This window comes from Schistocerca americana, chromosome X, assembly GCF_021461395.2.
Source record: "Schistocerca americana isolate TAMUIC-IGC-003095 chromosome X, iqSchAmer2.1, whole genome shotgun sequence".
NCBI classification, from domain to species: Eukaryota; Metazoa; Arthropoda; class Insecta; order Orthoptera; family Acrididae; genus Schistocerca; species Schistocerca americana.
In genome coordinates, this window is record NC_060130.1 from 163201772 (window position 1) to 163214799 (window position 13028).

A 13028-nucleotide genomic window follows, 5' to 3' on the forward strand; every position below is an offset into this window, starting at 1 on the left:
GAAAATTTTGATTATCGCCCCTGTATCTTGGACAACTAGCTGATATATGGTTTTATTAATGCCATATGTTGCAGTGCACAGACTGCAACTATATTTTTCCATTTTTCACATGAGAGTTGTCTTCCCATAAACAAATAACAATAACCAAAACAACCCAGCAGTATAGACTACTGTTTGTGAGCTTTCACTGTCTGCCACCAGAAAGCGCTACGAGCTGCAGACCCAAAGTCAGCCGAGTGCAATTGATTGGCTCACCCAATTGGCACCAAGATTTGCTGTCCCTAGACAGACACATAGTTATTAGATTGTGACTGCGCTGAGGAGTCAAAGTGGACCATTCTGTAGTATTACCAATGTGCATTGTTTACATGTCAAACTTGTCACTTGCTCTAGTGTAAAAACAGCAGGTTTCGTGAAAGCATGTGTATACACACAGGTTTTCCTTCACAACAGGTACTTATTTATAACAATTAATATGAAATAACGTTAAGTCTGCAGTGATTTTAGTGTTTCTCTGTCCCAGAAATCTGTTACATTTATAAGAATCTGTCTGCCATCACAACACATTAAACACCATTCAGGACTGCAATGGATACGAAAAATTGGAGGGGGAACACTGCTATCAGCTGCAGCTGGACATTAAACAGAATCAGTGGCAATGAATCAAAATGTGTGCCGAATTGGAATTCAAACCCGGGATCTCATGATTACTAGGCAGGTGCGGTAACCAGTGCGCCATACAGGACACAGCGTTATTGCAACTGCACAAACTATCACAGTACACCTCACGGCCGATCCACACTCCCACCGAGCGCTACCTATCTGCAGCCATGTCCATTACACTCCTGATCGCTACTTAGAGATTCCCACAGGAGGTCGGACGCATTTGTGGAATCGTACTGAAATAGTCCGTGAAGTGCGATAACACTGTGTCTTGGATGGCGCTGTGTTTACCACACCTGCCTAGTAAGCACGGGATCTCGAGTTCGAATCCCGGTCCAGTACACATTTTTGCTCATCGCCACAGATTCCGCTTAATGTCCCATGCAGCTGCTGGCAGTGTCCCCCTTCAATTTACTTATGGTGTTTCACGGCTGTGGGATCTGTGTGGTGTCTGTTCTTTCAAAGGAACAGACATCATGCATTCAAATAATATACGAAAAATCCATTGCACATATGTTTACTGAACACGTCTTTTTTAATTGTGATTCCACACATAGCAAATGGAGAAGCCTATGTCGGTTGCAGTTGTTAGAGGCACGATACATTCCAGATTCTGTCGACAGGCTCTGAGCAGATCTACTGTAAGTAAAATTAATATACAGTAGTAAAGGGCGTACAAGGTATAACTATACAGACTGAACATAAGTGGAAGCCGTGGTCACTACACACCGGTCACATTAGCTGTACACTGGAACATGGCACCAAGAAAGTTTGTTGTTTATCACTGTATATGCTAGAAGCCACTGCATTAGTGTTATGTCTGGCTGCAAGTGGAAAACAAACATGCAAGATGTTACAAACATCTGAGATCTTACCATCTGGCAATTTTCACCGTATTCCAGTGTTTTCAGTTTATTTCACTATGTAGGCTATAAATTTTTGTTATTTATGAGGCGGACATAAAATAAAAGAACTCTCAAAACTATGTGTTTTAAGGTATAATTTGAGGCCGTAGTGTGTTGGGGAATAGCTCAATAACCCCTTACATCATTAGCAAAAGTTACAGTCTTTTAAATTACATACCCTACAGTATTACTAGTGGCAAAACCCACTACTTTTCCTAATATGTCTATTATACAACATAAAAATTTGAAATTTCTTTCTCATTTGTTTATGGATTTGCGATTTGGTTATTTCAGTTGATGTTATGAGTGTTGGTAAAATTGCTATTTAGGAGGAGAGGAATGAAATTCTCACACCGACTGATTTATACCTTCTGTGCCTGTTTATACTTTATAATACAATATTTTATGAATTTCAAATGTTTCATAGGCTTTGGTCTGTAAACTTATTACGTGTTAGTGCGCTGGCTGTTGGATAACATAGCAAGTCGCCAGCCAATAAAAGCTCACTAGCTGTAAATGGCCATTTCCTTAATTCTGACCAAGCACACTCTTTGAGACTCAGTGTTTGAATTTCAAAGGTGGACAATCAATCTTGTTGCTGATTACAGTACATCAGGAATACATTCAAAAAATGAGACCAAGTTATAAGTTATGCAAGAAAAGGTGGCAGCTGGGCATCTTTGTCACATATTGGCTCAGTCTGGAATACTTCACGTCGACTTTACTGTTTTTCCTTTGCTGCCACAACCTAGCAGTAATGGTTGTGCTGGCAACACCAATCGTGGATTATGTCAGCATTTCCTCTCTCACATCTACTCTCTCCGCAATGGCCTAAAATATTCCCATAACTCAGCAACCACCCATGGTGTGAATAGCTGTTCTATTGATTTATGGAACAAGTAACTAACCAACTAACTGCATAGGAGAACGGCAGCTGATTTTAGGCCCTGGGGACATGCAGTTCTACTGTATGGTCTAAACATCATGGCAATGCCTTGGGTAAAATATTCCTGAGGTAAAATAGTCACTCCTTTCAAATCTCCATGCATGAAACAGAATGATATCATAATCATAAAAATAACAAATCTGTCACTGTGGATTGAAGCATGTAAATGGGGAAGTTGTCAGTGACCTCACAAATATTAACAGAATTGAATATGGATAAAAGTGCTACAACCTTTGGCACACTCACTCACTCCAGCACTCGTGTTGATCCACACAAGCACTTCATATCACATGCCGTAAAACAAAGGAGAAATAGCGGCAGATACTACACCTGGGAAGAAAACAGAAGGAAAAAAAAGACAGCAGATCTAAAACTATGGCACAGGGATATGTGACTGGCTAACAATTTACAAAAAACATAGGTGAGCCATTCACCCTCATTAAGAACATCTCCCTAAAATTACTGGAAACAAGTTGGAGAAATAACAAACCCTTAAAAGCCTCACTACATTTGTTTGAATGTCACTTAAAGTAGAGGGCAGATCTGCAGCAAATCTGCTGCTGCCCTTTGGTCCAAAAATAAAAGAGTGTATTAAAATGTGGCCGACAGTGGTCTGTACGCTACAAGCACCACACATTAGACGGTCGTCACGCCGGATCAAAACGTCATGTATAGGAGGACTGTGGCTTATGTGAAGATGACTAAGGAGGACTGCATCCTGTCTTTGTAGCTGAAAGGAGGTATGCCATGGCCACATAGTGGGCTTTACTGTATGCAGCTTATTATCTGTCACTTTCAGCCACTCCTCCTCCCATCAACACATGACTCTGTATTGCAACAGCAAGACGATAGTATGCAGGGGGATGGCACACTTAAATAGGAGGAGGAGGACCACAACATGCCTTCTTGGCTGCTACCTCTGCCCTTTCTTTCCCCGCAATACCCATGTGCCATGGTACCCAACAGAAAGAAACCTTCCCTGGCTGAAGAGAGCATCCTGGATATTCAGGACTGCTTTATCTGCTGGGTAAAAGCATTGTAGAGAGTGAAGAGCACTCAGAGAATCAGAACAGACAAGGAATTTAACACCTGAAGCACATGCCTTCTGCTCCAGTGCCTGGAAGATCGCATATAATTTGCGTCGAAAATGGTAAAGTCTCAAGGCAGTCGGCCCTTGAGGACGCGATCAGAGAAAACAACCAAATTTAAAATTACTCTGGACCTCTGGTGTAACCGTGGTGGCAGGCAGTTAAAATCCCAGAATGGTGGTGTGTGTGTGTTCCACACCAAGTGACTCCAGCACACACTGCACACAGATCCCAAATGGCATTGTTGCTAGTGGACACTAGAGAAAATGCATTCCAGAGGTGGATGAACAACAGTATGGTATGCAGGTGAAGTCATAACTGCAAGAAACTTACAAGAGTGATGCACCATGAGAAACTTCCATCGACGAAGAGTGGCAGTTCCCCAGCCTCAGCATAGAGGCCTGTAGGCACCTGTGGCCAGTCTAATCTCCTCATGATGGATAGCGTCAATAATCTTCAGATAAGAAGGCCTTACTGACCAATAAACTGCACACATCCATAGTCTAGCCATGAATGCACAAAAGCCCTATAACACTGGAGCAGAAGTGCCCTCTGCTCCCCAAGACCTGTGGCTAAAGCACTTTATAATATTCTGGATTCTGGCTTTCAGCTCTCTCAGGTGCGGTAACCACAACAATTTGGAGTAAAAAATAAGGTCCAGAAACCTCAATGAGAGTTTAAAATTTAGAATGGTGTCCCTCATCTGCAAGTCAGGTGAATTAAAAATACAACGAGGATGATTAAAATGCACACACACACACACACACACACACACACACACACACACACACACACACACACACACACACGCGCGCGCACACACACACACACACACACACACACACACACACACACACTTATCTGAAAACCCACCTTTCCAGCCCACTCCTCTAACTTCTGCACTGTAAGTTGCAACTGACTGGTCACTGTTGCAAAAGTGGAGGTGATACAGATAAAGGTATAGGTAAAATCATATGCAAACAAGTATCAGTATACAGGACTTCTTATCACAGAAGCGATACTGTTTATGGCTGTGGAAAAAGAGGACAACGTCCAAGACACTACCTTGAGGAACACAACTCTGGTGCTCAAAATGATCCAACAGCACGCCACCAACTCGAGACCTAGAAGAGCGCTTACACAGGAAGGACCATATGAAAATGGGGAGGTGGCCATGAGAGCCCCACAGATGGAGTCGCACAAGAATATTGTGTCTCCGAGTAGTGTCATACATCTTACTGATTTCAAAGAATATGTCACGACAGTGCTGTTTATGTAGGAAAACAGCCACCTCTAGTAGGGTCAGATTGTTGACAATGGACCGAAATCACCGGACTCCACACGATGGTTCATCATTTGCTCCATTCCTACACAGCTCATTAAGATGAAGATCCGGTAACTACTGGGACACATGCAGTGCTCTCCTGGTTTGAGGAGAGGTATCAGAATTGCCTCTCTCCAAAAGTTGGGAAAGTTGCTTGTCTGCCATATAAAATCAAAACATTCCAGGAGGATTTCCTGTGAAGCTGCTGGCAAATGTTAAAGCACACAGTACCGGATTTGGTTGTGACCAGGTGCAGAATCAATAGTCTCAGACAGTGCTGATTCCAGCTCCCACATGGAGAAAGGGCAGTTGTAAGACTCAGAATTGTGGTAGCTGAAGTTCAACTTGCACTTCTCTGCAGTCGCATGGTTGGGGCAAAACACTGGATCTTGGCTGGCACAGACAGTAATCACTGCAAAATGCTCTGCCATCATCTGAGCGATGTCTCCGGGCGTTGATTGGAGACGCACCTATTTCAGCAATACTGCTATCAGTGAAGAAGGGGGATGGTTGATGGACTCCAGGAATGCTTGCCATGGCCTTTTCTTGGTCTCCTTAATGACACATGGAGCCTCGGCTCTCGCAACCCAAAAGGCTGTGAAGTTGTCTGTTGTTGCTCTCCTTAATGATGCATCGAGCCCTGGCTCTCACAACGTGAAAGGCTGTGAGGTTGTCTGCTGTTGGGGTGTACTTAAACTGTCGAAGAGCCGCAAGCCTGTTCCAGATTGCTGAGCAGTGCTCACTAGTCCATCAAGGAACAGGTTGCCTCCTAAGATGACCTGAGGACTATGGGATGGATAAGTCAGTATCATGATACATCACACTGTGATGTGGTCCACCTGTTTCTGGACACTGTTGCAGTGTTCAAACGTAGCTAGCTTTTGGAGCAATAGCCAGATAGTCCTGCTGACGATCCATTTTGGTGGCTCCTGTGCAGGTAATGTTCCAGCCACTAGATGAATGCAGAGTGGGAAGTGTTCACTGAAATGAAGGTTGTCAATGACTTCCCACTGAACAGAGTCCACTAGAGCTGGAGAATTTAGAGAGAAATCAATAGCCGAAAAAGACCCAGTAGCAGCACAGAAATGAGTGGGAGTGCCTGAGTTGAGGACACACAGCTCGTGAGACATCATGAGGCTCTTCAAAACATAACCCTGAAGGCAAATAGAGGTTGAGCCCCACAAGAAATGATGGGCATTGAAATCTCCCAGTAGAAGAAATGGTCGGGAGAGTTATTCCATACAATCTATGAGAGCCTCAGAGTCTACTGTATCTTGTGGGCATAAAGTGAGCAAACAGTCATCCTCTGATACACGTGGATTTCAGCTGCAACTACTTGTAGGTCAGTAGCCAGTGGGAGATTAGAGGTCTGACGCACATTATTGACAAACACAGTGACCCCTCCCTTCTGCCTTCCCCCAGTCAGGTTGTCCTTGTGGTAAGAGGGTATACGCCTGTAGTACAGGGCCATCAGAAGTTTTAAAATGCATTTCCTGCATACACAAGCACACAGGGCATTCCTGTACCAGGAGTTTCAGTTCCTCCAGATCTGTCCTGAACCCAATAGTGTTCTGCTGTAGGATGGGTGCATCTATCATGGGTGTAGCACAATCACCCAAGAATTTTTGTCAAGGAGGGGAGCCCGCAACAGTTGGATGCTCAGCCTTGAGGCAAGATGATTGCCCTAGACTGCCATGAAGGTCCATCACCTCTGAAGAAGAGTCGAGAGAGACATCAGAGAGGATGATGTCACATCATTGGACTATGTATTTCCCATCTCCGTCAGTGGGTGCTTCTTCACCTTCAACTTTGACTTCTTTGTCTGAGGAGGATTCGGAGCCAGAACTGTGGTAATGGTAGTGGCAGTGCTGGACGATGGGCCAGACAATCTTTGGAGGAGCAAGGACCCATGCAATGTCGGCAACCATAGCCTTTTCTGATGTTCTTGGGGGAGGGACAGACTTCAATATAACTGCAGCAGCACTAGTGAATTGACAAATGCAGGTACTAGTACTGCCAGTAGTAACATCAATTCATGTAACAGTATTGGATTTCTGCACTGGCTGTTTAGGAACTTAAGCAAACAAGGTAGTGACTGTTTGGGGCAACATGGCCTTGTACATCTCTTTGGCCTCACCATAGTAGATGTACTTCATAGTCTTAACCTTTTGTATCTTTTGTTCTTCAAGATACATGCTGCAGTCACAACTCCAGCCAGGCTGAATCCCAGTGCAATTCACAGACTTCAAAGGAGGTGAACAAGTGACTCCTTCATGGGCAACCTTACCAAATTTGTCACAATTGATATCTCCATGACACTCAAGAGTAGTATCACCACACCACTGGTATTTAAAAGAGCGCATTGGGTTTGGGACATAAGGCCTCATGCTTAGGTAAACAAAACCTGCCTTAATGTGCTCAAGAAGTTTCGTGCTATTGAATGTCACGATAAAGGAGATGGATTTCAGAAGATCCCCATCTACCCTCTTCACAAAGTTTTGCACGTATGTCAATTATACCTTCTGGAGCCCACTCATCGTTCAATTCCTCCTTGGGAACATCCCCCAGATCACTGCATGTCCTAACATGTTTGCTGTAATTCAAGGTGGTGTGTATCTCAGTTTAAATAGCATGTTCCCGAAGGCATTGAGCTTTCTCCAGGATCTTAACTTGTTGGGAACTAGAAGTTTCTACCAGCAGTGACCAATAACACAATTGCTTGACTAATTTTAAAGTGCTAGTAATGCCTTCTAAGCCTTTATGAATATAGAAAGGCAAAACTTTATTGAAGCTATCCTCTTTCCTTTCCAGTATTAAAGACATTCTGATTACCAGCATCCATTCTGTTACTACAGACAAAATTTTTGGAAGGAACTCCTGAGCCAGGAGGACTGGCTACACGAGCCCCCTCATTTTATTGGATGTTAGTACCTACCAGCGGCCCACCCTTTCCACTGGGAGGAGGACAGAATTTTGAAGGTTCTATCAAGCAGCTAGGGAAAGAAAAGTCTATCTGGATAGAGCCCTGTGTGTCTAGGTAGGCCTTATGTAACTCCAGGTTCCCCAGAGGTTGCCCACTAATGACTGTTTCACATCAACAGCCATGCATCTCATCAGCATGCAGCACGTCTTGAGATTGGAGGTTTTTTATAGAGGTTTTGGCCATCCTCACAATCTGGACGGTCAAGCTAAGATCCCCATTCCCTGTCACACACAATGTTCCACCATCACACCACATGGTGGTCACTGAAGCATGCCCAGAGCTTACGGTGAAAAGAGGACTGGCGGTACTTACCATTCCCCAGGGTGGCCAAGCCTGTATCCAGCAAATGAATGCTGGGCCCTTGAGGACGAAGGTTTATATAGTAGAAATTGGTGAAGTGCAGCAGCAGGAAGGACAGGTTTCTGGTTATGTGAGTACTGGGATCTCAAAACAAAACCAGATACATATAATGCAGGAGTAGGCCTCACAATGAACAAGAAAACATGAATCCAGATAAACTACCATGAAGCACATAGTAAATTCGTTGCCACTGCCAAGATTGACACAAAACCAAGACCAATGACAGAAAAAATATATATGCCTACCAACTAAAAATGTATCCGAGAGATTGAAAGAGTATATGACGAAAAACGAGATTTTATTCAGTCTGCTAAGAGAAATGCGATGGCTTGACTACTACAATCTTAATAATGAAATTGCAGAAATCATGACTGGGTTGACAAACAATAGACGCAAGTAGCAACTACCCAGTCCACTTGCAAAGTGATAGTTACAGACCATTAAATAATATCAGGTACACAACTTACTTTGTGTCAGATTTTCAATCTCTTTCGGCACACTTTTTTCACGTGATGATGGGTTGTCATCTGCAGCACCTGTGGATTTGTAGCGAACTTAGAAACTCTGCAAAAAACTGTTGAAAGCAGTCTATCTAAATACAATACAAACATACACTTACATATTAAAAACAATACAATAAACCAACAGTAGAAAGTTGGAACACACACACATACTACATGGGAAAAGGAATGGAGAAGAATCTAGTAATATAGTGAAGGAAGGGGCTGAAAAAGAGTCCCAATATAGACTGCATGAGGGAGGAATGCATACCAGCAATAGTGAGGGATGGGAATAAGTAGGGCTGGGCAGATACACACCTGGGGGGAGGGGGGAGGGGGGAGGGAGGGGGGGGGGGAATGACTGCAGAATTATGACTAGGTCAACAAACAATAGATGTAATTAGCAACTACCCAGTCGGCTTGCAAAGCCATAGTTACAGACCATCAGATAACTTCAGGTACACAACTTACTTTGTGTCAGATTTTCAATCTCTTTTGACACACTTTTTTCACGCAAAGATGGCTGGACATCTGCAGCACCTGTGGATTTGTAACACACTTAGAAACTCTGCAAAAAACTATTGAAAGCAATCTATCTAAAGACAATACAAACATACACTTACATATTGAAAAGAACATAATAAACCAACAGTAGAAGGTTGGAACAAAACCATACTACACATGGAAAAGGAATGGAGAAGGCTCTAATGATATAGTGAAGGAAGGGGCTGGAAAAGAGTCCCAATATGGACAGCACAAGGGAGGAAAACATACCAGCAATGGTAAGGGATGGGAATAAGTAGGGCTGGAAGGATACATGCCTAGCGTGCGCGCGCGCGCGCACGCACTCTCTCTCTCTCTCTCTCTCTCTCTCTCTCTCTCACTCACTCACTCACTCACTCACTCACACACACACACACACACATACACACACACACACACACACACACACACAGAGAGAGAGAGAGAGAGATTGATTTTTTTTTGGGGGGGGGGGAGAGATTGTGGAGATAGGAGTGAGTGGGGAAAAACTTAGAGGTGTGTGTGTTGGGGGAGGGGGGGGGGGATAAGCCAGGTAAGTGTCAGCCAATTCCAGGGAACCTGGTGTAGGGTAGAATGGATCAGCCATTTTCTTGCAGGGTGGGGGTGGGGGGAGGACTGAGAGAATGGAAGGAGCAATTTGGGGGGAGGGGGGGGCTGGGTAATCAGGTGAGATGTCTTGAGCAAGGGAAATGGGGTTGGGGGTCCGAGTCAAAGAGATGGGAACTTCAAATTGCACTTATTGTAAAAACATACACTGTTTTCATAATTTCAGTATTGACTCACACACACAAGCTTGTGACCATCACCAAATTTCATCAACCGTTTCAGTGTTAAGGAAATAAACCCAACAAACCATTGCTTGTAACACTGTGGCATGGCTTGTGTGTGCCACTTACATAGTTACACATGCAGCAGGTTCAACCATTTCGGCGGGCATTCTATGGAGAGATTCTTTATGATGGTCAGCAACTTTCTTGGTGGTTGCAGGAATAACAGTATGTATGACTAACGGACTTAACAGTAGCCAACATGGCCCTGCTGTGTCTGTAGCACAGCACAGCTGAATACAAAGGAGTACAGCAGCTGTTTTATTTCCTGGGGACAAGCAGCTCTACTATGTAGTTTGTTCTGGCGTAACCATAAGCACTGGAACGACGACAAAGAACGGAAGACCAGAGAAGGCGCTAAAACGACATCAGCCAATGGTGTGCAGATTAGGACTGCACCACAACAGGAGCACCCTTGAGCCGAAGTGGACGTAAGCGCCCCTCCTGCCAGCCTCGGTCGCTCAGATCGGCTCTCTATATGGGCATTAGTGGACAGTATAGAGTTGTAGACCGGCACTCCCAGATCAGTTATCAGTGTTGTGTGTCAACTTGCAGGAAACTTTTGTATAGCAATAACTTGGACTTATGTTGTAGGTCGCCCATCGTTTGCGACACCATTGTCAATACAAGTTAAGTATTGTCAATTTGCTTCATAGAAATAAAACTTCTAATGTTATTTGCCTGGATTATTGTATAGCATTCCGAGAACACAGCATTCCTTAGGCACCCTCTATACGAGATGAGTGGGCAAGACCCAACAACTTGCAACAAGTCTTCAAGCGAGCTACGTGCCAACAGCCACAGAAATATGTATGTTTTTTGTGCTGGCACTTTCATTCTCTCGTCTTTACTTTGGAGGAGCACATATTGCTCTAACAGCTTCTTGTCGTTTTTGCTGATCAGTGTTTTCAGGTGGGTGCTGTAGAAAATTTCTTTGATTTTGAAATTATTTAGATTGCTTGCCTATTAATTTTTTACATTTGTGTCCTCCAATATGCCCACTAATCCTGTCCCACCCCCTGCTGAAGCGCCACAGCCGCAAGCGTTAGATGCCATTCCTGCACTACTCAACACGGTGCAGCAACTACTGGCCAAGGCTGCACACCCGACAGAAGCACCGCCTACTGCAGTTGCTACACCACCTTTTTGACAGTTTCATGACCAAGAAGAGAATGGCTTGAGTGGTTATCACAGAAGGTAGAATGCACATTAGGACAAAGGGACAGGAGGGACGAAAGGAGAAGAGATGAGGAAGAAAACAGGAAGGGCGAAGGGGCAGGCAAGAAGATGAAGACAATCATAACATTTTACTGGTAAAGATTCTATTTATAAATTCACCATGCTCATTTCAGAATGACATGCAATTGCTATAAAGATTATATGTGCGGAGTGCTTTCCCACATACATATGTAGTATTTCAGTATCATAATTTCCACAGACACATAATTAAAAAATAGCTAGTACCAATTTCATGAGTTGTTCCAAAAACAACGAAGGATTTCTCCTGAAATGGAAGTTATTTTATTTTATGTCGCTTGACTAATGCGATCTTAATAACGAAATTTCAGAAATTCCGAACAGGTTTAATAACACTAGATGCAATGGGCTAGCACATTGTCTACTTGCATAATAATCACAGTTCACCAAATAATTTCAAATGTACAACTTACTGTCTATCATAGCTTCAGTCTCTCTCGTCACACTAAGTGATCTTGTAAAAGGAGACGCGCGGATGTCTACAGAACCTACAAATTTGTAAAAAAATTAGTAAAGCAATAGACACATCAACTTCACAGAAACTGAATAAGAAACCAAGAGTACAAGGAAAATAAATACGAACACACTTGAGAAGTACGAAATAATAGTGGACCAGAAGCGAGCAAAAGAAGCCCAGAGAGAAGAATAAGAGGGTGAAACATGTTTCAGCCAAAAGGGAGATGGGAGAATGTGGGAGTGGGAGGATATGCCTGAAGAGTGGGAGGAGATAGAACAGAATTGGCAAGTACAGGGAAAAGTGCAGAATGAAAGGGGATATGAAGAATGAGGAAAAATGGAGTAGGTAGAGAGACCTGATCTGTGGATCCTGAGAAAAAGAAGAGTGTGAGAGTGGGGTGGGCTGGGAGAGCGGTGGCATGGGCAGGGCAGTGTGGGAGAGTGGTGGCATGGGCAGGGCAGTGTGGGAGGGTGGGGCAAGAGTTGGCCCAGGCTGGTTCTTGGGGCAGGGCAGGGCTAGAGGTAGCATGACAGGACAGCATTGGTGGGAGTAACATGAAGGGAAGCATGGGTGGGAGGCCAAGTGGTGGCAGGAAAGGTTATTGGGGCCAAATGAGGCAAGGGTGGGAAGGGAAACTGGGGCACGAGAGGCTTGGGTGGAATGGGAAAGTGGGGGCAGGGACCAATTGTAAGGTCAGGGCGAGGCATAGAGGGTGGCCTGGTTAATTAGGTGCAGGGAGGTTGAGCTGGGATATTGGGGGCAGGGCAGGGTGGGATGGCGAGGCTGTAAGGGGACAGCAGGGCAACGCAGGCCGACAACGGCACCGCAGGGTGGCGTGGGTCATGGACAGGACGACTGGTCGGCGTGGGCCACAGATGGGATGGCTGGGCGAGTGAGGCGGGCACTGTACAGGAGTGCTGGGCGGTGTGGGCCGGGGACAGAAAGACTGGGCCATGGATGGGAAGGACGTGTGGGGTAGGTTAGAGACAGCTAGGTAGTATGAGGGTGGTATGGAGGATGTTAGGTGTTAAGCATGTGGGGTGGGATGGGGAAGGTGTGTGCTGTGTGGAGAGTTCTAGGTGGGTATGGTGTAGGGTGCTTTGGGAAATTGGGGTTGGGGGCAGGGTGAGCAATGAGCATGCATGTTGCCTGTTAGCACTGATAAGTGCAGATCA

The 13028-nt window shown here is 44.6% G+C and overlaps 1 protein-coding gene across 1 annotated transcript in view; it reads right to left on the reverse strand.

Annotated features, from left to right (window-relative positions):
* The window catches only part of LOC124555884, a 242730-nt gene extending 230883 nt beyond the window's left edge, over positions 1-11847 (reverse strand). The window contains exons 1-3 of the mRNA XM_047129945.1: positions 11810-11847; positions 9241-9309; positions 8737-8805 (exon numbers count right to left, since the gene is read on the reverse strand). Of these exons, the coding sequence (XP_046985901.1) occupies positions 8737-8805; positions 9241-9309; positions 11810-11819 (148 nt within the window). The 5' untranslated portion in view covers positions 11820-11847. The remainder of the gene's footprint in view (positions 1-8736; positions 8806-9240; positions 9310-11809) is intronic.
* Positions 11848-13028: the final 1181 nt, after the last annotated feature.